Genomic DNA, 27,689 nt, shown 5'->3' with positions numbered 1-27,689 from the left:
AGCGACATCTGTCCTACATCTCCGAATACATGACAGATGTCCGGCATGTCTTGGGAAAGGACAATGTCGTGGCGGACGCTCTCTCCAGACCTAACATCTAAGCCCTGTTCCAGGGGTAGACTATGAAGCGCTGGCAGAGGCGCAGCAGGCAGATGAGGAGATCCCTAGTTTCAGGACTGCAGTCTCCAGTTGGCAGCTCCAGGACCTCCCCATAGGCCCAGGTGAGAGGACCCTACTCTGTGACGTCACCACCGGCGAACCCCGCCTCGTTGTCCTGGTAGCCTGGCGGAGGCACGTTTTCGACTCCATTCACAACTTAGCACACCCCTCCATCAGGACAACCGTCCGGATGGTAGCCAACAGGTTTGTTTGGCACGGACTCCACAAGCAGGTCAGTGAATGGGTCAAAACGTTCATGCACTGCCAAACAGCCAAGGTGCAGCGGCACACCAAAGCCCTGCCGCAGCAGTTCCACCCCACCCACTGGATTTCGACCACATTCATGTGGATATCGTGGGCCCCCTGCCAGTGTTGCGAGGAGCATGGCACCTCCTGACTATCGTAGACCGGTTCACAAGATAGCCAGAGGCAGTCTCGCTCACCGACACCACCTCCGAATCCTGCACCCAAGCACTGATTGCAACCTGGGTATCTTGCTTTGGTGTACCGGCCCACATTACCTCCGACAGAGGCGCCCAGTTCACGTCCAGCCTGTGGTCAGCTATGGCCAGCCTTTTGGAGACACAGCTGCACCACACAACTGCCTACCACCACAGTCAAATGGACTAGAGGAGCGTTTCCACCGTCACCTGAAGTTGGCTCTCATGGCCCGCCTCAAAGGGCCTAACTGGGTGGACGAGCTTCCCTGGGTCCTGCTTGGAATCCGCACGGTGCCCAAAGAGGATCTGCACACCTCGTCGGCTGAGTTGGTGTACGGCGCACCCCTGGTCGTCCCAGGAGAGTTCATACCAGCCACAAGGGGGCCAGAGGAAGGACCCGCAGCAGTCCTGGACAGACTACACTAGAGGCTCTGTAACCTGGCCTCCATACCCACTTCACAGCATGGGCAGAACCTGACCTGCGTACCCAAAGACCTGCAAAACTGTAAGTTCGTTTTTGTACGACGGGGCGGACATCGGGCACCGCTACAGTGGCCCTACGAGGGGCCGTTTATGGTGATCAGAAACAATGGGTCCACATTCGTGCTGGACATTGGGGGGAAAGAAGAGGTTTTCACAGTGGACCGACTCAAACTGGCCCACGTGGACTTGGTGCAGCCGGTCGAGATTCAGGCACCGCGGCGCAGCGGCAGACCTCCCAGAGTCCGACCCAGATTGAGGACTTTGGGGGGTGTATCGCCGGTTTGGGGGGGGGGGTGGGTGTTATGTGGCGACCCACTTCCCAGCGCACTCGAACTGGCTCACAAAGTGGCGCACGCCGGCACTGAGGCTGGTCCCAAAGAGGGCGCCAAGCCTGCTTCACCAGCAAGAGGAAAAGCCCGCATGCGGGACGGGACTGTGAATATGCACCCCCTGCAGCATTCCCGCCCGGGGAGGGCGGGAACAGGAAGGCCTTAAAGCGAGGCCGCGAAGTTTGAATAAACCTCTTTTGCAACTGCAGCTCACTGACTACATGTCGTTATTTCAGTGTTGCGTGTAGCACACCGCTACAGGGCTAACAAGTTGCCTCTATAGATAACGTCCAGTAAAAAGGGGTTTCATAAAAATAATTCAGACTGTATCAAATTGGGGATTTGGACGTTTTGGAGTAGGACTGCAGCACAATAAAGCAAATCTGATTAATTACAGAGTAGGCATATAATTGCCAAATTAGCTTCAGTGTAGTAATGTTGTCCATTTGACAGTAAGAAACAAAAGGTCACATAGTCATTGAGGAAAGAGTGAGGTGAAGAAAATAGAGGCACCTAAAAGCAAAGATACAAGATAATTTATTTTTAAATCATAAGCAATAGTGCTGACGGTTATGGAGACATAGAATTGGAAGAATTGTGTTGAACTTATGGAACCTCTATTAAGTGCAGCCTAATTATAGACTGTGTTGCTCTCCTTTATGAGGACGCCACAGGAACTGATGACTGAACAAAATATCTTTGCGTCGTTCTAGTAAATACTGGAATGATGTTACAAACTACCAGGAAACAGTGTTTCTATAGAAAGTCTTGAGATGATAGGACAGGGCAGACACATTAAGTATTTCTGTTATGTCTAGAATTATATGCTGGAAATGTAAGATCATGACTAATCCAATAGTCAGTTCAGTAGAAACTTATTTATGCAGAATGGTTAAGGTCTGAAGCATCCTCTGTTGGAATATTTGTGGAGTTGGATGGGATGAACCTTGAGTGGAGCATGAAAGTCAGGATAGATTAATGGAGCTGAGTCACATGTATTGGTGGCTGGCATGGTGGGGAAATTTCATCACATTAGAAAATGAGTTCTGGAAATTGAGGGATATGAAAACACTTTATTTCCGAATTGCCATATTGTAAGAAAACATTGGAATTCAAGAGTGCTCTCCTGAAGTTTTTAAACCAAATTTATGTTGCAGTTTTAAAATTAACCCTCCTTTCAATTCTCCTTTCAGCCTACAATTTAGGTATCAAATGAGGATCCCATGGTCTCTGCAAAGTAACTAGATTTCAGTTCAAATGAAACATTAGTAACTTATAAATTTTTTAAATCTGTCAAATGCATAAACAAAACTTGAAAGGTCTGAAATTGTAGCACAACTTTTCTTTGAATTTATCTTGTATTTTTTGAAGTTTAGGAGTGGGAGTTAATCTCCTGTGCAGATTTTTGGAATCATTGTATTTTACTGCCAACATTGTTACACATCTGCTACTTTTTTTTTTCTTTTCTTTTTCAATCTTTTTATTAAATTTCATATATAAAAAAAACAACACATAATAATGAACAGATTACAAATTCAATAAACTTGAAATTACATTAGTAATAGGATAATAATATCCTATTAAACATCAATCGACAAAAGGTACATAAATCAATCAAGTCTATATAAATATATATGAAAAAAAAAACAAAAATAATCATCGAAAAAAGAAAAAAAAATTGAAATTATATATGAGAAAAAATATATATTGAAAAAAAAATACTAAACTAAACTAACATGGGCAATAATAGCACTTTATAAATATATAAAGGTGTCAAGAAAAGAACTCCGGAACTCCATACCTGAACAAGGATAAGTAGAGAAAAGGATCTGAAATAGGCCAAATTAATTCATATGAAAGTGTCGAATAAATGGTCCCCAGGTTTCTTCAAATTTAATTGAAGAATCAAAGATAGTGCTTCTGATTTTTTCCAAACTCAAATAAGAAATGGTTTGGGAGAACCACTGAAATGTAGTAGGAGGATTTACTTCTTAACAGTTTTGTAATATAGACCTTCTGGCAATTAATGTTACAAAGGCAATCATTCGTCTGATTGAAGGGGAAAGCTGATTGCCATCTTCATTTGGTATACCGAAAATAGCAGTAATAAAATGGGGTTGTAAATCGATATTCCATACTGAGGAAATGACATCAAAAATGTCCTTCCAATAGTTATGTAAAGTGGGACATGTCCAAAACATGTGAGTCAATGAAGCCACTTCTAAGTGACATCTGTCACATTGAGGATTAATATGCGAGTAAAATCGGGCAAGCTTATCTTTAGACATATAAGCTCTATGTACAATTTTAAATTGTATTAAAGCATGTTTAGCACAAATAGAAGAGGAATTAACCATTTGTAAAATTTTTTCCCATTTATCTGTTGATATATTACATCGAAGTTCTTTTTCCCATTCTTGTCTAATTCTATCCGATATTTCTGGCTGTATCTTCATAATCATGTTATAAATAAAAGCTACTAATCCCTTCTGACAAGGATTAAAAGTAAAAATCAAATCTGAAAAATCCGATGGAGTTGAATTAGGAAAAGACGGAAGAATTTTATGTAAGAAATTTCTAATTTGTAAGTATCTAAAAAAATTAGATTTAGGTAATTCAAATTTGTTGGATAGTTGATCAAAAGACATCAAAGTACCTTCAAAAAAAAGATCACGAAAACATTTTATACCTTTCCTTTTCCATATACTAAAAGCTTGATCTGTCAATGAAGGTTTGAAAAAAAAATTACATAAAATAGGGCTGTCCAGAGCAAAGTTTTTCAGATTAAAGAATTTACGAAATTGAAACCAAATTCGTAGTGTATGTTTAACAACAGGGTTAGATATCTGTTTATTGAATTTGGCTAAATCAATAGGAAGAAGAGAACCAAGAACGGAAAATATAGAATATCCCTTAACCTCACTACATTCCAAATTTACCCACTGTGGGCACACAGGTGAATCCAAATCTAGTTTCCAGTACATTAGGTTACGAATATTATTCGCCCAATAATAAAATCTAAAGTTAGGTAAAGCTAGACCACCATCTTTTTTAGATTTTTGTAATTGCCGTTTGCTTAACCTAGGATTTTTATTTTGCCACACAAATGAGGAAATTTTTGAATCAATATTATCAAAAAAAGATTTAGGAATAAAAATTGGTAAAGCTTGGAATAAATATAAAAATTTCGGTAAAATCATCATTTTAATAGCATTAATCCGACCAACTAATGATAAAAATAAGGGAGACCATCTTGTAGTAAGTTGTTGAATTTGATGAAGCATAGGTAAAAAATTCAGTGCAAATAAATCTTTATATTTCTTGGTGATTTTTATACCTAAATAGATAAAGTTATCAGTAACAACTTTAAATGGCATCCTATCACTCAATAAGGTTTGCGCGTTTAAAGGGAATAACTCACTCTTATCTAAGTTTAGCTTATAACCAGAAAAGCTACCAAATTGAGCCAACAAGGATAAAATAGCAGGAATAGACCTACTAGGATTAGAAATATATAACAACAAATCATCAGCATAAAGCGATAATTTGTATAACTTCTCATTATGGGTAATACCAAAAATATTAGGAGACTCACGAATAGCAATAGCTAAAGGTTCTAATGCAATATTAAATAATAAAGGACTTAAAGGACAACCTTGTCTCGTACCACGAGATAATTGAAAAAAAGAAGATCTATAATTATTTGTAAGAACAGAAGCAACAGGTTTATAATATATTAATTTAATCCATGATATAAAATTAGGACTAAAATTAAAGTTTCTCAATGCATTAAATAAATATGTCCATTCCACTCTATCAAAGGCTTTTTCAGCATCTAATGAGATAACACATTCTGGGGTTGTAGGTGATGAAGTATAAATTATGTTAATCAATTTTCTAATATTAAAAAGGAATACCGATTCCTAATAAAACCAGTTTGATCTTCTGAAATAATCTGTGGTAATACCTTTTCTAATCTAATGGCTAAAATTTTTGTAAGAATCTTAGAGTCTACATTTAATAATGAAATAGGGCGATAAGATGCACATAAAGTAGGATCTTTATCTTTTTTAAGAATTAGAGAGATAGTAGCTTCATAAAACGATTGAGGTAGTCTCTTCTTAACAAGCGCATCATTAAAGATTTCACATAGCCAAGGAGAAAGCAATAAAGAAAAAGTTTTAAAAAATTCTACAATAAAACCATCGGGACCAGGAGCTTTCCCTGAATTCATTGATGAGATAACCTCTCTTATTTCATCCATAGAAATAGGAGCATCAAGCAAGCTACAATCTTCATCTATCAGTTTAGGAATATTCAAGTTATTAAAAAAATTATCCATCGTAAACCGGTCACCGTCAAATTCTGATTGATATAAAGATTTATAAAAATCTTGAAAAGTGTTATTGATTTCTTTATAATCAGTAGTTAAATTACCGTCTTGTTTACGAATTTTAATAATTTGTCGCTTAGTCGAAATAGCTTTTAATTGATTAGCTAACAATTTACCAGTTTGATCACTATGAATATAAAATTGAGCCCTAGTCTTAATTAATTGATTCTCAATTGAAGAAGATAATAATAAACTATGTTCCATTTGAAGCTCAACTCTCTTCTTATAAAGTTCTTTGGTAGGAGTAACGGAATAAATCTTATCAATTTCTTTAATTTTATCCACCAATAAAGCTATATCTGAATATCTTTGTTTTCTTTTACCAGCGGAATATGAAATAATTTGTCCACGAATAAAAGCCTTGAAAGAGTCCCAAAGTATTCCTTTATCAATCTCTTCATTATAGTTTGTTGAAAAAAATAAGTCAATTTGTTGTTTTATGAAGGTAATAAATTCTGGATCTTGAAGCAAAGTAGCATTAAGTCTCCAAGATCTAGTATTGAAAGAAGAGTCCGGAATCTTGATAGATAACTTCAAAGGCGCATGATCCGAAATAGCAATAGAATCGTATTTACAATCAATAACATCTGTTAATAAACAATGATCAATAAGGAAATAATCAATTCTAGAATAACTATGATAAACATGTGAAAAAAATGAAAATTCTTTATCTTTAGGGTTCAAAAACCGCCATATTTCAGTAATTCCAGAATCAACCATAAAAGAATCAATAAGTAAAGCTGATCTATTCGGAAGAGTTCGAATAGGTTTAGATCTATCCATCGAAGGATTCAAACAACAATTAAAGTCTCCACCCATAATCAACATATATTCATTCAAGTTAGGAAGAGAAGTAAATAAACGTTTAAAAAATTCAGGACAATCAAAGTTTGGAGCATAAATATTAACTAAAACAACTTTCCGATTAAAAAGTGAACCAGTTATCAACAAAAATCTACCCTGTGGATCCGAAATAATTTCATAATGTGTAAACGAAATTGAGGCGTCTATAAAAATAGACACACCCCTAATTTTAGCGGTACAATTTGAGTGAAATTGTTGCCCTTTCCAGAACCTAAAAAAACGTTGATTATCCTCCCTCCTAATATGGGTCTCCTGTGCAAAAATAATATTAGCGTTCAATCTATGGAATACTTTAAATATTTTTTTACGTTTAATCGGATGATTTAAACCATTAGTATTCCACGAGATAAAGTTAATAGATTTATCCATCATACCAATATTAATTGTGTGTATCATAAAAGGTTAAAAAGACACATAACCCACAATTTAGGAAGAAGGAAAATTGATTCAGGAGCAACCGGAGATCCTGACACCTCAACAATATTAACAATTTAAAGTCAGCCCATAAACTAAAAGCAAAAAAATAAAAAGCAAAAGCGTGAAAAAAGATCCCTCCCCCCTCCCCCCACCCTTTGAAAGAAAGCCAAGCGGCAGGCGCATAAACTAATACTAATATTACCCCCATTTCAAGATGGCAGCTCCATAAGAAATTTTTTTTAAGAAAAAACTATATAACACCCTAATTAAAATATAGAGTTGCAAAAAAAAAAATATATATATATATATACCTACATATATATACATACATACACATACACACACACATCAGTCAAGTCAAGAAAAAAAACCAAAATAGTAAAACCAGAAAAATCATTAATAAAAAAAAATGAACATTAAAGTTTAAAAATGTAATACACCTTTAAAAAAGAAATTCCATATTCAGATACAAAGATGACGTTTCACAAGCCAAGACTTATGGGAAGAAGAAACGACATTTTGAGAAAGCCATATTACAAAATATGAATATAAATTCAGCAATCAAAAAAGTTATCAAAATAGAATTTTTTTTTTAAAAAAAAGATTTAATAGACACTATAACATATATAAAAAAAAGACTAAAAAAAAAGAATTCAAAACCTTTGTTCCATTTCTAAATACAGGCAAGCAAATAAACGCTTATAAAAAGTAAAGACTTATGGGAAGAAGAAACGACATTTAAAAAAAATAATTCATGATTACAAAATACAAACGTGTATAAAAAAGGATATTATAAAAATTAAAACAGCATCTATAAGCAATAATAATAGTAGTAAAAAAAAAACCCAGACCTATAACCCAAAATAAAAAGTTATAACCCAACTTCCAGGGTTAAAACTTAAAATGAAATGGCATCCTCTCTCCAAAAAAAAATCTTCAATGTAACTCATAGTTCAAGTTGCACTAGAGGAACGATATTCTTCAACAGATTTCTTCGCTTCTTCAGGAGTGTTAAAAAAGTGTAGACTGTTGTCGGGCAGCACAATTCTAAGCTTCGCTGGATACATTAAAGCTTGTTTAAATCCAATCGAATGAATCTCTGCCATCACTGGTTTAAAAGCGATCCTGGCTTTCATTACTTCATACGAATAGTCCTCAACAATTCGAAATGAGTAATTTTTGTAGGAGATCATACCTTTTTTACGAGCTAACCGAATTAGAAGCTCTTTCTCACGAGGATAATGAAGGCGAACAATCACCGCTCGTGGTTTATCAGGCACAGACGAAAACCTCGCAACTCTATGAGCGCGGTCGATAACAGGTTCATTTTTCAAACCTTCACCACCGAAAATTTCCCACAGTAATTTAGAGAAAAATTCAGTTAAATCACCGGACTCAACTTTTTCGGGAATTCCGATGATGCGCAAATTCTGTCTGCGAGAACGATTTTCAAGATCAGTAATTTTAAACTTATACTGATCTAAAGTTTTAGCAGTCGACTCTATCTTCTTCTCTAACACTTCAATTGTACGTGCTTTTTCACAAATTGATTGTTCAAGAGTCGTGATCTTATTTCCAAGCTGCTGAACCTCTAACGCCTGCGACTGAAACTTAGTTTCAAGCGATTTAACAACTCCTTCAAGATCGGATATTTTCGAAGTAATCCTCCTTTCCAAATTTAACAGTTTACTGTCCAATTTACCTTCTAGTCTGCCTTCCAGACCCGCCAGTTTAGTATCCAGTTTAGCATCCAGTTTAGTGTCCAAAAGACCAGAAATTGCGTCGATGGATACAGGATCCTTAGCCGATTTCTTACTTGTAGCCATTTTAGGTTCGACAAGATTAGATCAAATATTATTTTAGGAAAAAAGGGTCAATCAAAGGTAGCAACTCATATAATTAAGTTCGAAAAGATCTAATTAAAGGGTGATTATAGTTGAAAAAATAAAGAGCGCCTAAAAGGCAGATGCTTACGTCGCCATCTTGAAACTCCACCCCCTACTTTTTTTAGACATTTTTTCTTCTTTCAGTTCAGACAAAGAATCAAAATGAAATTTCTGCAATTGATGCCTGACCTGAGTGTTTATTGCATCTATGTTAAATTTGTTCATTGCTGAAACTAAATGTAGTTTCTCAACTTGTGCTGCTTAAATTCAACTAACTCATGTGATACAGAAATTGAAGTTGTGATATTTGAATTATTCAGTAATCCACTGAAGAAATTCTAATTTTTTTGTTTGAATTGCACTGCCACTTCAGTTGGCGCTGTACAGAAACAATCAGGAGATTGACAACATGTGTAATATTCAACAAATACAACAAATGTGCAATTAATATGAGTAACTGATTCTATAACTCACATTGGGATAACATTAAATTCTGTTCACAATGTGTAAATCAAATGCCTTAATGTTGTTACTGCTGTCATGTTGTGAAATAAGACCATTGTAGCCACGTCAAGAAGGCACAACTAGTCAGTTAATATGGTTTTGTTCATGTTAGTTGAAGGATTTAATGTTGGCCATGATTCTGAGAGCTCTTTTGAATAATATGGATTATTTTAAGACCTCCTAAGGCAGCAGATGTGGCCTCTGTTTAATGTCTGGAAGATGGAACCTACAGCTGCAGTCTGCAGTTATTGCTTGATTTTTGAAATTTAATTTACAAACTTTTACTATCATTCTATTAACTCAAACATATATGCCCTCAATTTACAAACTTTATAACAAGAAGCATGCAATCTCACAACATAATGCGTGTTGTGCTTAGAGCCACATAATTTTATCATTTTCAGTATTGTTAAAGGTCATGGAGCTCTGCAAGTATTGTTAGGATCTATCACAGTTTATTCTTTGCATCTATCAACATGGCTTCAGAAGGACCTTGCAGTTCTGTGGATTACAACTCTTCTAAGAAGTCAGTGCAAGCTATAATTAACAGAATTAAAAAAAAATGGGTGTTGTACATTTTTGCAGTACCCACTGTGCAAGTAATGCTTAAAAACATGAGGAAAAAATAAAATAGTTAGTATTATCAGTGATACTCTGGGAAGGGCATTGTTTTATGAAGAGTTGGGAAGGGCATTGTTTTATAAAGAGTTGGGAAAAGTATGGTTAAAAGATCATAATCAAATGTGTACCTGAATTTGATGATTCAGAGGAAAAGCAATCTGAGGAAAAAAAAATTAAGATGGACAGTTGGTTTGATTGCATTGAATCAAATTGATTATGGTTTTGAATAACATGCAAGCTTGTCTAATAGTTATTTTGTATGGGAGACAGTGCAGTAAAATTTTCTCAGTGAAATTAGGTGAATCTTCAAGGAAGATGACTTTTCTATTTTTTAATATGGATAGGACTGGGTTTATTTTTGGGAAGGGAATGCCCATGTGCATGTATATGTTGGGGAATGAGAAAACTCCTGACCTCAGGGCAGCGAAAGATTGTATTGCTCTTTTCCTTGAGTGACTATAAGCTTAAGTTTTCTAAGTAGTCAAAGGGACACTATAAGTTTGACATTAAAAAAAATGGATCTTTAGCATTGACATTAAGTAAGATAACAAATCATTGCATGGTGTCATTGCCCCAAAACACTTAGAGGATGTCATGAATGTTACTGGCAGGTAGTTTTTTGACTCTTGCATTACTTCATTGTTACAAACTAGGGTCTGGGGTACCTCCCTACATTTAAGGCTAATTATCTGCAGCAAATAACATGGCATGTAATTATTAGAACCAGACAGCAATGACAAACTGACCTTTTGAGAAATATAGAAAAGGAATAATGTTTAGACATACATTGGGTACTTTGAGCTTTGTGGGATGACATACTCCTGCAACATTGAATAGTACATGGAGGAGATTAATGGCCTCTGAATGCACATCTCCTATATGTTGACAAGTCTAAAAATCTCCCAGACGATATAGTCAGTTTTTTAAACTGGATGTCATCAGGAAGAATTCAGAGTAAGGTTTCCGATGAATACCTATCTGCTAGAACTTTGAGCAACAGAGGTCAGGAAGAGCATGAGGGCATTGATCTAACACCATAGCTCCATATTTTAGAAATAAGCACTGATGTTCTACGTCAGAAAGTGTTGTCTTTGAAGAGCCACTATATGGTGTGTAACATTAGATTGTTGCTATTTGATATAAAATGCTGTACTTAAAGGATTGCATGAAAAAGGAGAGTTTTCCAAATTTTCATTGACACTCTATCTTCTTCATTGGCCACCCAGGAATTGTTGCAGGATCAAGTTGGAGAAATCTCACTTCCAAATTAAAATAAAAGATTCAGTGCCCCTTCCTCTGCCTCTTTCCATCACATCTCATCCCACCTCCACCATTCCACTGCCGGGCAAAGCTAACAGATACAACAGTTCTGTTTAAAAGGCTGGTAGAATATGGAGGGATAGGGAACAAGTGCAGACAAAAGCAAATAAGTTTATTTTGGTATTGTTTGGTGCAGATATTGTAACCAAAGGACGTATTTCAAATTCTGTGTTGTACTACCAGGTGCACTTTTATTATGAAGGTGCAAGAAATGAGATGGCACTTCTCAGTACACTTATGGTAATGTTTCTCCCCAATCGCTTATCAAGAACCTGCTTCAGGTTATGCTTTTCTGCCCTTTGAGGAAGAGTCCCAAAGACTTAAAGGCCTCAACTTTGCCTCATCATTGCCTTAAGTAGGCAAGCCCATATTCTGAGACAGTGGCTTTTCAGATTCTTCCACAAGATTTTTCTCCACATCCAGTTCTCGAGGACCCTCAGGATCTTCAATGTTCCACTTGGTAAATATCTGAAAGGATGTGTTTTATTACTTTGAACTTTACAATATCACCATAAGAATTATTATTTTGGCACCTCTGATTTGCCTTTTTTTCAAATACTATAATACATAGGAGCAGAATTAGGCCATTTGGTCCATTGTTTGGTCCGCCGTTCAATCATGTCTGATTTATTTACCCTCTCAACCCCATTCTCCTGTCTTTCTCCCTCTAACCTTTGACACCTATACTAATTAAGAACCTATCAACTTCTGCTTTAAATATACCCAATGACCTTGCTTCCATAGTTGTTTGTGCCATAGAATTTCACAGATTCACCATCCTCTGGCTAAAGAAATTCCTCCTTGTCTTTATTCTAAAAGGGGTGTTCTGAGCCTGTGCCCTCTGGTCATAGACTACCGCACTATTGGAATCGTCCTCTGTATATCCACTCTATGTAGTCTTCCATTAGTTCAGCAAGTACAAGCCCAGAGCCATCAAATGCTTCTTGTATGTTAAACCTTTCATTGCCGGTATCATTCTTGTAAATCTCATCTGGAGCCTCTCCAATGCCAGTACATCCTTTCTTGGACATGTGGCCCAAAACTGTCACATTAATTGAAATGTGATCTGACAATGCCTTGTAAATCCTCATTTCATTCTTGCTTTTATATTCCAGTCCTCCTGAAATTAATATTAACATTGTATTTGACTTCCTTACTACTAACTCAACCTACAAGGATTCCCAAGTCCTTTTGTACCTCCAATTATGAATTACACTACTCATTTAGAAAATAAGTCAACAGAATCAATGGAGTAGAAAGCTCAAGAAGAGATCATACAGTATGGCCAAGTGAAATAGGAATTGATAGGAAAGGAGAGGGGAGTACTGAATTAAAAGTATTATATATGAATGCACTAAGTATAAGGAATAAAGTAGATGAGCTTGAGGCTCAGTTGGAAATTGGCAAGTACGATGTTGCAGAAATAACTGAGACATGGCTTCAAGCAGACAGGGCCTGGGAAATAAATATTCAAGGATATACATCTTATCAAAAAGACAGACTGACTGGCAGAGGGGGTAGGGTGGCTCTGTTGGTGAGTAATGATATTCAGTCCCTTGCGAGGGGTGACATAGAATCAGGGGATGTAGAGTCAGTATGGATAGAACTGAGAAATTCTAAGGGTAGAAAGACCCTAATGGGAGTTACCTACAGGCCTCTAAACAGCAATCTGGATGTAGGGTGTAAGTTGAATGAAGAGTTAAAATTGGCATGTGGCAAAGGTAATGATACAGTTGTCATGGGGAATTTCAACATGCAGGTAGACTGGGAGAATCAGAATGGTACTAGACCCCAAGAAAGGGAGTTTGTGGAGTGCCTCTGAGATGGATTCTTAGAACAGCTTGTACTGGAGCCTACCAGGGAGAAGGCAATTCTAGATTTAGTGTTGTGCAATGAACCGGATTTGATCAGGGATCTCGAGGTAAAGGAACAGTTAGGAGGTAGTGACCATAATATGATATGTTTTAACCTACAATTTGAGAAGAAGGGAAAATCGGATGTGTCAGTATTACATTTGAACAAAGGGAACTATGGAGCTATGAGGGAGGAGCTGGCCAAAGTTCAATGGAACAATATCCTAGCAGGGAAGACAGTGGAACAAAAATGGCAGGTATTTCTGGGAATAATGCAGAAGGTGCGGGATCGGTTCATTCCAAAGAGGAAGAAAGATCCTAAGGGGAGTAAGGGGTTGATGAGGGAAGTAAAGGGCAGTATAAAAATAAAAGAGAAGTATAACATAGCAAAGATGAGCGGGAACCAGAGGACTGGGAAGCTTTTAAAGAGCAACAGAAGATAACAAAAAAGGCAATACGCCAAGAAAAAATGAGGTACGAAGGTAAACTAGCCAAGAATATAAAGGAGGATAGTAAAAGCTTCTTTAGGTATGTGAATAGCAAAAAAACAATAGTTAAGACCAAAATTGGGCCATTGAAGACAGAAACAGGTGAATTTATTATGGGGAACAAGGAAATGGCAGATGAGTTGAACAGGTACTTTGGATCTGTCTTCACTAGGGAAGACACAAACAATCTCCCAGATGTAATAGTGGCCAAAGGTAAAGGATGAACTGAAGGAAATTTATATTAGGCAAGAAACGTTTTTGGATGGACTGTTGAGTCTGAAGGCTGATAAGTCCCCAGGACCTGATGGTCTGCATCCCAGGATACTTAAAGAGGTGGCTCTAGAAATCGTGGATGTATTGGTAATCATTTTCCAATGTTCTATAGATTCAGGAACAGTTCCTGCTGATTGGAGGGTGGCTAATGTTTTCCCACTTTTCAAGAAAGGAGGGAGAGAGAAAACGGAATTATAGGCTGGTTAGCCTGACGTCAGTGGTGGGAAAGATGCTGGAGTCAATTATAAAAGAGGAAATTACGACATATTTGGATAGCAGTAGAAGGATCAGTCCGAGTCAGCATGGATTTATGAAGGGAAAATCATGCTTGACTAATCTTCTGGAGTTTTTTGAGGATGTAACTATGAAAATGGACAAGGGAGAGCCACTGGATATAGTGTACCTGGATTCCAGAAAGCTTTTGATGAAGTCCCACATAGGAGATTAGCGGGCAAAATTAGGGCACATGGTATTGGGGGCAGAGTACTGACATGGATTGAAAACTGGCTGGCTGACAGGAAACAAAGAGTAGCAATTAACGGGTCCCTTTCGGAATGGCAGGCTGTGACCAGTGGGGTACCGCAAGGTTCGGTGCTGGGACCGCAGCTGTTTACAATATACATTAATGATTTAGATGAAGGGATTAAAAGTAACATTAGCAAATTTGCTGATGACACAAAGCTGGGTGGCAGTGTGAAATGTCAGAAGGATGTAATGAGAATGCAGGGTGACTTGGACAGTTTGGGTGAGTGGGCAAATGTATGGCAGATGCAGTTTAATGCAGATAAATGTGAGGTTATCCACTTTGGTGGCAAGAACAGGAAGGCAGATTACTATCTAAATGGAGTCAAGTTAGGAAAAGGGGGGGAAGTACATCGAGATCTAGGTGTTCTTGTACATTAGTCAATGAAAGCAAGCATGCAGGTACAGCAGGCAGTGAAGAAAGCTAATAGCATGCTGGCTTTTATAACGAGGAATTGAGTATAGGAGTAGAGAGATCCTTCTGCAGCTGTACAGGGCCCTGGTGAGACCCCACCTGGAGTTTTGTGTGCAGTTTTGGTCTCCAAATTTGAGGAAGGACATTGTTGCTATTGAGGGAGTGCAGCGTAGGTTCACAAGGTTAATTCCCGGAATGGCAGGACTGTCATATGTTGAAAGATTTGAGTGACTGGGCTTGTGTACACTGGAATTTAGAAGGATTAGAGGGGATCTGATTGAAACATATAAGATTATTAAGGGATAGGACACGCTGGAGGCTGGAAGCATGTTCCCGCTGATGGGTGAGTCCAGAACTAGAGGCCACAGTTTAAGAATAAGGGGTAGGCCATTTAGAACTGAGATGCGGAAAAACTTTTTCACCCAGAGAGTGGTGGATATGTGGAATGCTCCGCCCCAGAAGGCAGTGGAGGCCATCTCTGGATGCATTCAAGAGAGAGTTAGATAGAGCTCTTATAGATAGCGGGGTCAAGGGATATGGGGAGCGGGCAGAAATGGGGTACTGATTGTGTATGATCAGCCATGATCACAGTGAATGGCGGTGCTGGCTAGAAGGGCCGAATGGCCTACTCCTGCACCTACTGTCTATTGCCTTTATTTCTTGAGCCAAATTGCATGACCATGCACTTCGCCACACTGTATTTCATTTGCTACTTATTTGCCCATTTACCTAATATCTCCTTTTGCTTCCTCAGCACTACCTGCCCCTCCACCTATTGGTGTATCATGTGCAAACTTGGCCAGAAAGCCATCAATTCAATCATCAAGGTCATTAGTATTTAACTTGAAAAGTAGTGGATCCAACACTGACCCTTCTGGAACGCTATCAGCCAACCAGAAAATCCCCCCTTTATTCCCTTTCTTTGTCTTCTGCCAGTCAGCCAATCTTCTATCCACGCTAGTATCTTTCCTATAATACCATGGGCTCCTTATCTCAGTTACAGCAGCATCATGTGAGGTACCTTGTCTGAAAATCCAAATAAACTATGTCCATTGACTCTTTTGTTTATTTTCTGTTATTTCCTGAAAGAATTCCAACAGATTTGTCAGATGAGATTTCCCCTGAAAGAAGTTGTACTTCTGTGTGCCTCCAAGTACCTAGAAACTTGATTCTTAATTTGTATTTTTTCCGCCTTCTCTTCTTAAAGAGTAGAGTGACATTTACAATTTAACAGTACTCCAAAAACTCCAAAATCTAGTAATTCTTTAAAGATCACTAGTAAAGCCTCTACAATGTCTTCATCTGTCTCTGTCAGATCCCTGGGTGTGGTTCACCTGGTTCATTGCGAATTATTTACCCTCAGATCTTTCAACTTCCCAAGCACTTCTTGGTAATAGCAACTACACTCACTTCTGCCCCTTGACACTTGAATTTCTGACATACAGCTGGTGTCATCCGCAGTGAAGGACTGCGTAAAATACTTATTCAATTTGTCTGCCATTTCTTTGTCCTCCATTTCTACCTCTCTGGCATATTTTGCCAGGGTATCATATTACAGTGGAGTAAAGGGAATTAGAGGGGCATGAGAGAGTGTTGGTCAAAATGGGTTGGAAAAGAACACTGGGAGAGATAATGGCAGAATTTCTGGAAGCAATTTGGAAGGCAGAGAATATATACATCCCAAAGAGGAAGAATTATTCTAAAGGCAAGATCACACAACCATCGCTAGCGAGGGAAGTCAAAGGCAACATAAAAGCCAAAGAGAGGCTTTTATATAATAGAGCAAATATTAGTGGGAAGTTAGATTGGGAAGATTTTTAAAAACCAACAAAGCAACTAAAGAGTCATTAAGGTAAACAGAATATGAAAGTAAGCTAGCCTGTAATATTAAAAAGGGTACCAAAAGTTTCTTCAGATAAATGAAGTGTAAAAGAAAGGTGAGAGTGGATATTGGACTGCTGTAAAATGATGCTGGAAAGGTAGTAATGGGGGACAAGGAACGGCAGACAAACTGAATAAGTATTTTGCAGCAATGTACAGCACCCCTTCTCAACCTTTTTGCCCTTGAGGAACCCTTGAAATAATTTTCAGGTCCCAGGGAACCCCTGCATAAAAATGATTATATCTACAGCTCACGGTACATTAGTGTGCTCAGTAAGTTGTAGATGTAACAATCCAAAAATAATTGTCAATGCTCTTTTGAGAAGAGAATAAATTTTTAGCCAATCTTTCTTGGGGAAAAAAATAACAAGTAGTTAAGCTTAGCTTTTTTTTGATTTTTTTTTCTTGAAGTTTTTCTTTTCCTTTCATAAATTTTTAAAACTCTTAAGACAAAATACATTTCTGTTAAATAACTGGCTTAAGCCAAAGTGGGATTTAATTTTTCTAAAGGTAGACTAGGTAGATTTAATTCAAATAAAGGTTGTAAATTTATTTTAATTAGTGCTATTTACAACATGAAAATTTATTGACAATGTTGAATAGTAAGGTTACTAAAAACCATGAGCCAAACGCAAAAGACTATATATAATATAGTCTAAGATTTTATATAAAACTTGGAATAAACATTTTCTTACTAAGTGATATGATGAGGCTCAAATATAGGCTAGCATGTGAAACCTGTGCTTGCCTTTTGCTGCACAGATACTCAATTCTGGGTTGAACTAGTGATAAGCACACACTGATTTCACCTTCAGCTGAAATGAGACTATTTCTATTGCTCTTGATGCTGTTAAACAAGAAAAAGCTTACTCACATACGAGGGGTGATTGATAGCTTCGTAGCCTAAGGTAGAAGGAGTCAATTTTAGAAAACCTAGCACATTTATTTTTCAACATAGTCCCCTCCTACAGTTACCCACTTAAGTCCAGCAGTCGTGGAGCATACAGATCTTGGACCTCCAGAAAGTGTCCACAGCACGAGTGATTGATAAGTTTGTGGCCTAAGATAGAAGGAGATGTGTTATCCAGCTCTCATTACGTGCACATGCAGGTCAACTTTTTGAGGGATTATGCAGAATGTTTGAAGTTAATTGGGTATTAAGCTCTCAGTGACTTCAATCATTGGCTCTGTGATACCTGCAAAGTCAACTCTGCCGATTTCTAGCTCATCCACCTTACTTCATATACTGAGTTTTTGTTTGAACTGCTTTATCTGAATCTTGAGCTCTGGATGCAATGTTTTCATTTTGATATTTAAGGAAAATTTGTGACTTTTTGCTAAATGTTTTACAAGGAAGAAGCTACTTTTACAAACTGAGGAATATTCACAAGGTAGGGAAGTGTCAGCATAGCTTAACTACTCTATTTTGTATATGGGTAGGGGAGGGAGTGGGAAATATTCTATGTTTTGTATCACCCTAATTTCATTTATTTTTCAACTCTTAGATTATTCAAGAGATTCGGAACAGGACTCTGCAGAGTGTTTGTAAACAGAAGACAATGCCACAGAGTATTTTGGATTTGACCTCATCCCAACGACGGACTTTGCTGAAACACATTCTAGTTAATGATGAATACAAGTTCTTATACTGTTATGTGCCCAAAGTTGCATGCTCTAACTGGAAACGTGTTATTAAAGTTCTGAGTGGTGTGTTGGATAATGTGCACGTTCAGATCAAAATGGACCACAAAAACGACTTGGTCTTCCTTGGAGATTTAAAGAACAGTGAGATTAAATACAGGCTGAAACATTACTACAAGTTTATGTTTGTTCGAGACCCAATGGAGCGATTGTTGTCAGCTTACAGAAATAAGTTTGGAGAAGTGGTGGATTACCAAAGGAGGTACGGAATGGAGATAGTGAGAAGATATAGGAAAAGCATTGGACAGTCGAAGGGAGATGATGTTACATTTTCAGAATTTCTTCAGTATTTAGTGGATGAAGATGTAGAGACAATGAATGAACATTGGATGCCAGTTTACAATCTCTGTCAACCATGTGCTGTAACGTATGACTACATTGGTTCTTATGAACGATTGCATAGTGATGCACACCATGTACTTCAAAATATTGGGGCCACAGACAGTGTTGAGTTTCCTGAAAGACAAGCATGGTATAAACCTGTCACAAAGGAGATCTTGCATTACTATCTATGCAAAGTACCTCAAGAACTTCTGCTTGAACTCCTACCAAAGTATATTCTAGATTTTTCATTATATGCGTATCCTCTCCCAAATGTTACACATGAATATTGCAGGCATTGAGAGCAATGTCTGTCTTGATGGCTAAGAATGCTTGGCCATTTATTTTCTAAATGATACTGATTGTATTATTGATATTCTTGTGACATTCTATTGTTGCTTTTGATTGTTTATATATATATATATGCATAAAATATTAGTGTGATGGACTTCCCCAAAACCTCTTTTTTTGCTTTTCTCCTCCCCCTGCCAAAAAAGTGTATGACTTGAATATTTTCTGTGTTAAATTTTTAGATTAAATTAATTTGTATAATTTCTCCAGGGTCAGTATTTCAGTAACTGTTTTTGCTTTGCATGACAATTTGAGACACTTTAAAAGATGTTTTTCAAGCTATTTTCATACTTCTGTTTTTACTGAGCTCTGTTCCTTTTTCTCCTAACTTGTTTAGTTTCACTCTTAAAAGATTTTTCTATTCTCCTTTTCAGAAACTGCATAATATTTTCCCAGTGTGTGGATGTAATTCCACTATCAGTGGAGTCCACTGATCACATAGGTATAGACTGCTCGTTTATTTTTTAAAAACACTATTCTTTACTAAACGTGAGTAAAGTTTGCTTTGCAGTTGCTTGTTGTGAGGCCAGACTTGAACCTCAAACCACCTCTTGCAGATCAGTTGACAGAATGTTACTTAAGCAGTGGGAAATTCTCAACTGTAACAATGGCAGTACCATAAAATCTTAGAAAACAAGCACATTTTTCCCCAGCACCTGACTCTTATCTTTGAGCTGCTTGTTTTTATTTTAAAGGAGCAAGGGTCAATTTTTGAATCAATGGAATTTCTTACACTTGATAACTTTGTAATAATAGAATGACAGAAGCTCAAATGTTGAATTAATTGTTCTCGATCGCCTTGTAAATATATGGATTTTATGCGTATTTTTAAAACTGTACATAGAATGCACCAGGCTTATGATGTTATTTTGTTAATTGTATGGGACACCACATTTTTCCTTGCCTTCCACAGAAGTGGAAGGTCTGTTGTATGTATTGTATAAATTCTAAAGGCATAAGTAGCTTGGAAATGAGTTCATTAGGAACTGGTACAATTGATAGAACATTTTTGAAAAAAAGATATATTTCATTTAAGTCAAATAAAATATTTCCACCTTGACTGCTATGTTGTCTCCCTTGTGTTATATTTAAAACCCAAACATTTAATTAAAAGTCAGTGTTATGACAGGATTTGTTTCTACAACTTAAGGCTGTACTTCATCACCATCTCATAAAGCAATCAATGTGCTTTGTTTGGGTATTGGCTGAATCCACTGACAATTGTGTTGTTTGGCAAGCACAAATTCCTATCTATAGGAAGAGAATTAAAACAAGAGGGATTAGTTGAATCTGCAAGTGGCCAATACAAGAATACAATGCACAGTTTGGTTTCCATTTCATAAGGGTACTGGGTGAGAATGCAGTTCTAGCATTCTTCTACCGAAGGTTAATAGAGAGAGGGATGGTGTAGAAAGCTGACAATATGATTATACGTTAATTTGTTAATGCTTGCAAAGAACGGTTTATTTCTCAACTTTAATCAACTCCCAAATGGTATGTTCAATTTAGTAAGTGATTCCAGTTAGTAATATAGTGAAAATAAATGAATTGTTTTATAGATACAAGATTCTGCAGATGCTAGAAATTCAGAGTAGCACACAAAATGCTGGAGCGACTCAGCAGATCTTGCAGCATCTATGGAGAGGAAAAAGCAGTTGACATAAACTCAGATCCTGATGAATGGTCTTGGCCCAAATTATCGACTGTTTATATCTCTTTATAGGTGCTGCCTGACCTTCTGAGTTACTCCAACATTTTCTGTGAATTGTGTTTTATGTCAGGATGAAGCATAATTCTGAAGAGTTTGGCGGCACTCTATTTTGAAGGCTAAGCCATATCCCAGGCCATAATGTATGTTTATAGATGGTATATGCTTAAGGCTTCTATTTTATTGGTTGCATCTGATAGGAATCAATAAACCTCCCCTGAAGATTGATGTGAGGTCTTCACACCAATTAAATTTAAACTTTATTTTGTCAGCTGAACATAGGTGATTTTCTGCTTTGTTGTTTTAAATTCCTCTGGAACATGCTTGAGCACAATGGGTAGTTCTGCAGCATGTAAGATTTTTTTGATTGTTTCAAGGGCCATTATTTTCTTTCGTGAGGAAGGTGATGGTGAATTGCAGCCTTTGTGAGGAAGCCATTGCCAGGATGGTGATCTTTTAAGTTTTTGACCTGGCAGTGATGGAAAACTGATATATTTCCAAACTGGGATAAAGTGTGTCTGGAGGTTTTATGGTATTTAACCTTTTGGTTATAGAGCTTGTAGGGTTTGAAAGGTTTTCTTTCAAATGTATTTATATAGGTAAAAATAATAGCATATTTAATGTCTGTCCTTAATTACCAGAAGCTCAATACAGGGGCACTCAACAGCAAATCAATTAAGAAGGCCTAGAGTCCTGCACTGCATAAAGTGGCTGGGAAAAGCTGGCAGATTTCTATTACTGTCCTCCGTGTTTCAGGAAGATAAATGATGAGAGCAGAGGAGCAGGGAAATAGATGGGATGTCAGATCCTGTTCAGAAAAATCTTGTAGACCTGTCTGGAAAGTCTTACTGTCATATTTGCCCTAACAATGAAACTGGGAGAATGGAATTGAGTCGATACAGTATTTAAGGTGGGAGAATGTATAGAAGAGAGATCTGTAGGGATTTGTGTGCTTATTATATTGGAGGATTGTTGGATGACAATCCAGAAAGAGGAGGCAAGAGTCAGATGGACCATGTGAAGGTTGAGCCTTGTTAACCACCCTATCAAACTGTGTAGTCACTTACTGGGAATTAGGAACTTCGACTCCAAGATCCCTCTGCTCATCAACACTGTTAAGGGTTTACTGTCTCTACATATGACCTACGAAGGTGCAACACTTCACATTTGTCTTGGTTAAAGTCATTCTTTCATTTCTGTGCCCATATCTGCAACTAATCTATATCCTGTTGTATTATTTGCCAGTCATCTATGCTATCCACAACACCACCAATCTTCATATCATCTGCAAATTTACTAACCCATCCATCTCAGTACATTTTAATCCAGGTCATTTATATGCATAACAAACAGCAGAGGTCCCAGTGCAGATCTCTGCAGAACATCACTAATCACAACCTTCCATAGAATAAGACCCTTAGACCACTTACCGTCTGTCTTCCATGGCAAGACAGTTCTAAATTTTGCTGTGGAATCCCATGCATCTTGATCTTCTGGATGAGCCTCCCATGAGGGACCTTGTCAAATGTCTTAATAAAATCCATGTAGACAACACCCATAGCTCTACCTTCATCACAAAACTCTTATCAATTTACAAAGATAAGACTTGCCCTGGACAAAGTCATGCTAGCTCTTCCAAATTAGGTAATGGTTAATATTAAAGAGGATACAAAAGCTTCTTCAAATATAAAAAGTGAAAGAGGTGAAAGTGGATATCGGACTGCTGAAAAATGATGCTGGAGAGGTAGTAACGAGTGACAAAGAAATGGTGAATGAACGGAATAAAGATAAATAAAGACCTTAGCAGTATGTCACTCATCCAAGAGGATCAGGGGCAGAAATGAGTGAAGCTGCTGTTACTAGGGAGAAGGTCCTTGGGAAACTGAAAGATCTGAGGATAGACAAATCACCTGAACCTAGAGTTCTGAAAGAGGTGACTGAAGAGATTGTGGAGGCATTAGTAATATTTCAACAATCGATAAATTCTGACATGATTCCAAAGGACTAGAAAATTGCAAATTTCACTCCACTCTACAAGAAGTGAAAGGCAAAAAAAAAGGAAATTGTAGGCCGGCTGGTTAGGAAGATGTTGGAGTCGATTGTTAAGGATATGGTTTTGGAGCACTTGGTGGCTCATGATAAAATTGGCCGAAGTCGGCATGGTTTCCTTAAGGGTAAATCTTGCCTGACAAATCTGTTGGAATTCTTTGAAGAAATAACAAGCAGAATAGACAAAGGAAAATCAGTGGACGTTGTGCACTTGGATTTTTAGAAGGCCTTTGACAAAGTGCCACACATAATCTGCTGAACAAGTTAAGAACCCACAGTATTACAGGAAAGATACGAACATGGAGAGATCATTGGCTAATTGGCAGGAGGCAAAGACTGGGAACAAAGGGAGCCTTTTCTGGTTGGCTGCCAGTGGTTTGTGGTCCACAGGGGTTTATGTTGGGTCACTTCTTTTTACATCATATGTCAATGATTGGGGGGAGGGGTATTCTTCGTGGCCATGTTTGCTGATGATAGGTGGAGGGGCAGGTAGTATTGAGGGAGTCCTTGTGCAGAATTCCCTAAAGATTAATTTGCAGGTTGAGTCTGAGGTGAGGAAGGCAAATGCAATGTTAGCATTATTTTTCAAGCAGACTAGAATATAAAAGGAAGGATGTAATTTTGAGGCTTTATAAGGCAATGGTGAGGCCTCATTTTGAGTATTGTGAACAGTTTTGGGCCCCTTATCCAAGAAAAAGTGTGCTGGCATCGGAGAAGGTTCAAAGGAAGTTGACAAAAATTTCAGGATTGAAAAGCTTATGTGAGGAGTGTTTGATGGCTCAAGGCCAGTACCCACTGGAGTCCAGAAGAATGAGGGATGATCTAATTGAAATCTATTGAAACTTGAAAAGCCTTGACAGAGTGGATGTGGAGGGGATGTTTCCACAGGTGTGGGAGTTCAAGACCAGAGGACACAACCTCAGAAAAGTCCATTTGGAACAGAGTTGAGGAATTTCTGTAGCCAGAGAGCAGTGAATCTGTGGAATTTGTTGTCACGGGCAGCTGTGGAAGCTCAGTCACTGAGTATATTTAAAGCAGAGGTTGACAGATTCTTGATTAGTCAGGACAGGAAGGGTTATGAAGATAAGGCAGGAGATTTGGGCAGAGAGGGAAATGGATCAGCCATGATGAAATGCTATGTTGGCGCCGGAATGTGTGGTGACGCTTGTAGGCTGCCCCCACACATCTCTGGGTGTGCTGGTTGTTAATGCAAACAAGTCATTTCACTGTATCATTCATTGTACATGTGGCCAATAAATGTGAAATTAAATGATTTAGTTAAAAGAAACTGGATAAACTGAGTTTGCTTTCCTTGGAGCAGAGGTGGTGTGTGTGTGTGAAGACAACCAACTAAGTGGTGTTTAAAACTGAAGAATAGATTAAAATAGAGACAAGAAAAGATTTGTATTTTTTTCCACAGGTTGTTGGAATCGAACATACTGCTTGGGAAAGCAGTGAAGTTGGGTTTACACATCATTTAATATTCTGGATGACTATTTGAATCCCTAAACAGGCTATGGACTAAATGTTGGTAAATGGGATTATTATAGATCGATAGATACCCAACGGTCAGCTGGAGGGCTTGAACGTTTAGGTTTGTGAATCAGGTGCAAATCAAAATCCGTTTTGTCTTGGATAATGGTGAGCTTCTAAGGCAAGATGAGGGTGTAATTACGTGAACAGCCTATTGGTGAAAAAGTGTAGCTCGACACACAGTTAACAAAACTGTCCATCACTTTGCTATAGCTGAAGACTGATGGTGTGCTAATTAGCTGGATTAGATTTATTTTGCTTTTGAGGGCAGAACTAATCAATGTTACACATTTATGAATGAAAACTATTAACATTAGGGCTAGAGACAAGGCAAGTTTTGAAGTATGTCTCCAGTACTGCAATTTAAGGTAAATGACAGCAGAATTATTGACCTAACATTGGTCCCTCCTTAATCATGTCTGATTTCAAAGGTCATTGCTGTTTTGACATCTCATCATAAACTGATATTTCTTTGCCTCTAATCTGCTCCAGACCTGAAACAGTTGGAAATACCTGTGCTTCTCAGATTCTCCCTATCCCTAGATTTAATTGCTCCATAACTGGTAGTCACGGTAATCAGATGTCAAGTCCCTAAGTTCTGGAATTTCCTGCTAAACGTCTGCATTTTTATCTTTACTCCCTTTGGGTGCTCCTGAAAAGTCATTCCTCTGGAACAATACTATAACATCTTTGTGTTTCTTGAATAGCACCTGGTAATAATTTTCTGTTAAATTCAATGAAAGATGTTTTATGCATTTTTATCCCCCACTCCCCACCTTCTTACACTGACTTCTCATCTTTTTCCCCCCAGTTTTGATAGTCTCAGCCCAAAACATCAACTGATAACTCTTTTCTATAGATGCCCCCGGCCTGAAGAGTGGCTCCAGCAGTCTGTCTTATGTTTTATGCACTTAAGTGTCTAAGGAACTGTCTGAGAAAGACTTGCATTAATACAATTGATCTTGCGCTGAGTGTCCGTTACGGTTGATTCTGAAGTTGACGTGAAATGACTTATTTTTCACATTTCCTTCAAAATAAAATTGAATTATGGATTAAGTAGTATTGTGGTTTAAACAGATGGTTTGCTTAAATTTAACATGGATCTCAGATTTTGGACCTTAGTTCCTCTGGTCTTTTGTCATTACAGCCCAGGGAAATAGCCAAATTCCTGCAGGAAAATTGTACGGTATGTGGATTTTCCATACCTAGCGCTCAATAATGTGAACTGTAACAAGGGTCTTGTAACTATAACAATGGCCCGATGTTCTTCTTTACCCTCAGTATTGTGTACCTGTCTATTTCCTTCATCATGATTGAATAAGCTTCAAGATTGTGGCATCAGTACCTCCTAGTACAACTGGATCTTCAAGTTTCTCATTTAAAGACCATAGTCAGTTTGGATTGGCAACATCTCCTTCATGATATCCATTAGCACAGCTTCAATGCCATATTCAACTTTGCTGATGGCACCTTTGACGTAGGCTGATTCAAAAGTGGTGACAAATCAGCATATACAGTAGTAGGGAGATTGAAAATCTAGCTTAGTGCCCTAATAACAATAACCTCTTAGTCATCAAGACCAAGGAGCTAATTATTGACCTCAGGAGGAGGAAACCAGAGGTTCATGAGCCAGTTCTCATCAGAGGATCAGAAGTGGAGAGGGTTACCAACTTTAAATTCCTCAGTGTTATTATTTCAGAGAGCCTGTCCTGGTACCAGCACGTAAGTACAATTATGAAGAATTATTCTCTCACCATTCAAAGTAGTTCTAAAACACATAGCTAGTTTTAACATCTCATTGAAAAGGTGTTACTATCAACAATGCAGTTCTCCTTCAATCCTACATTGGGATTTTGAACTAGATTTTACAAATCTCTACTGGTTCTTCAATTCATATCCTCTGATACTTGACCCTTAAAAGGTTGAAAAAAATCATCCTACGAGTTAAGGCTAGAATTAACTAAAAAGGGGGACCATGTGACACTTGACTCTTCATTGTTAGATAACACTAAAATTGGCCTAAGAAAATCTACCAGGGTGTACCAAAACTACCCTGGTCTACTTTGGTACTTTCTGGTAAAGGACTGGCTCCATGCGTCAAGATCATTGAGGATCTAACAGCCCCAGCACATCAATGCAGGTATAAATGTAAAGAGGGTTTCTTCTTTTTGTTAACTAGCAGGAATGCTAATTTACTGATAACGAGAATGGTATTCCTTTGTAAACCAAATGGGGATTAATGTTCTTTCTTCTGAGTCTGTAAGCTTTTGTTGACGGGCTTTTGGGCAGATCGGCGCGAGGGGGTTGAGAGAGAGGACGCAATGCTCTAAGCTGGGCGAGGATCGGACCCCAAAGGGGGGTCCGAGGCCGGGAGATTCTCCGAGGAGGGGGGGGGATGAAGCTAGATGTGCTTGGTTGACCACTCGGAGGGTCCTGAGCTGTTTGGAGAGTCGAGGAGTTCGGAGGGTCCTGAGCTGTTTGGAGAGTCGAGGAGTTTGGAGGGTCCTGAGCTGCGAGTCGAGGAGTTCGGAGGGGATCGAATGGTGGCCAGAAGACTTCAGAAATTGAGCTCCAACGGTTGTGCACGAAGTGGTTTGGACTTTGATAAGTTTGGCGCCTTTTCTTTAATTTTCTCTTCATATATACTGTATCGTTATTAATCACTTAGTTATAGTAACCTTTATAAATTGTACTCATTTAATCGCATATGGTGTACTGTCTGTTTTTGGGCGAGGCGGGGACATCACACAGCATCCACACCAGCTGATTACCCAGTTTGGCGGGGCCGAAGGCTGCTCCCCCTAGACGAAACGAGCTGAGCGGGCCTGAGGCGACCCAGGGGGTTACATTGTGGGGTGCTCGTCCGGGATTGATTTCTGTGGAAGCTGTGTGATCACCCTCTTTAAATTGTGTCTGCGGCGAAGAGCTGGTGTGCCTTTGTGGGTGTGCGATTGCTGGTTATCGCTGCGTGTGTGTTGGGTGGGGTGGCTGCTGTTGGCTGACGAAATGGTGGTGGGACCATGGGCTGTCCGTACTGTTTGGAGAATGAGGAGTGACAGGTTGGGATGTTTCAGCAGTGGTGAGCTCCGCCCAGTAATTGGAATAATGTCCAGCCCTAAAGGGGCGGAGCGGACCCCTCAGTTGTTGGGTGAGTGGCAGTGCTTGGCTGAGGGAAAGC

The 27,689-nt window shown here is 38.3% G+C and overlaps 1 protein-coding gene across 1 annotated transcript in view; it reads left to right on the top strand.

Moving 5' to 3' along the window:
- Positions 1 to 20,281, top strand: part of chst14 (carbohydrate (N-acetylgalactosamine 4-0) sulfotransferase 14) — a 34,890-nt gene extending 14,609 nt beyond the window's left edge. Inside the window, exon 2 of the mRNA XM_059989243.1 lies at positions 18,354 to 20,281. Coding sequence (XP_059845226.1) covers positions 18,354 to 19,172 — 819 coding nt within the window. The 3' untranslated portion in view covers positions 19,173 to 20,281. The remainder of the gene's footprint in view (positions 1 to 18,353) is intronic.
- The last annotated feature ends 7,408 nt before the right edge of the window (positions 20,282 to 27,689 follow it).

Source organism: Hypanus sabinus, chromosome 14 (assembly GCF_030144855.1).
Source record: "Hypanus sabinus isolate sHypSab1 chromosome 14, sHypSab1.hap1, whole genome shotgun sequence".
In the NCBI taxonomy this organism is placed as follows: domain Eukaryota; kingdom Metazoa; phylum Chordata; class Chondrichthyes; order Myliobatiformes; family Dasyatidae; genus Hypanus; species Hypanus sabinus.
The sequence above is the reverse complement of the archived record's forward strand: the minus strand, read 5'-3'. Positions and strand labels throughout refer to the sequence as shown.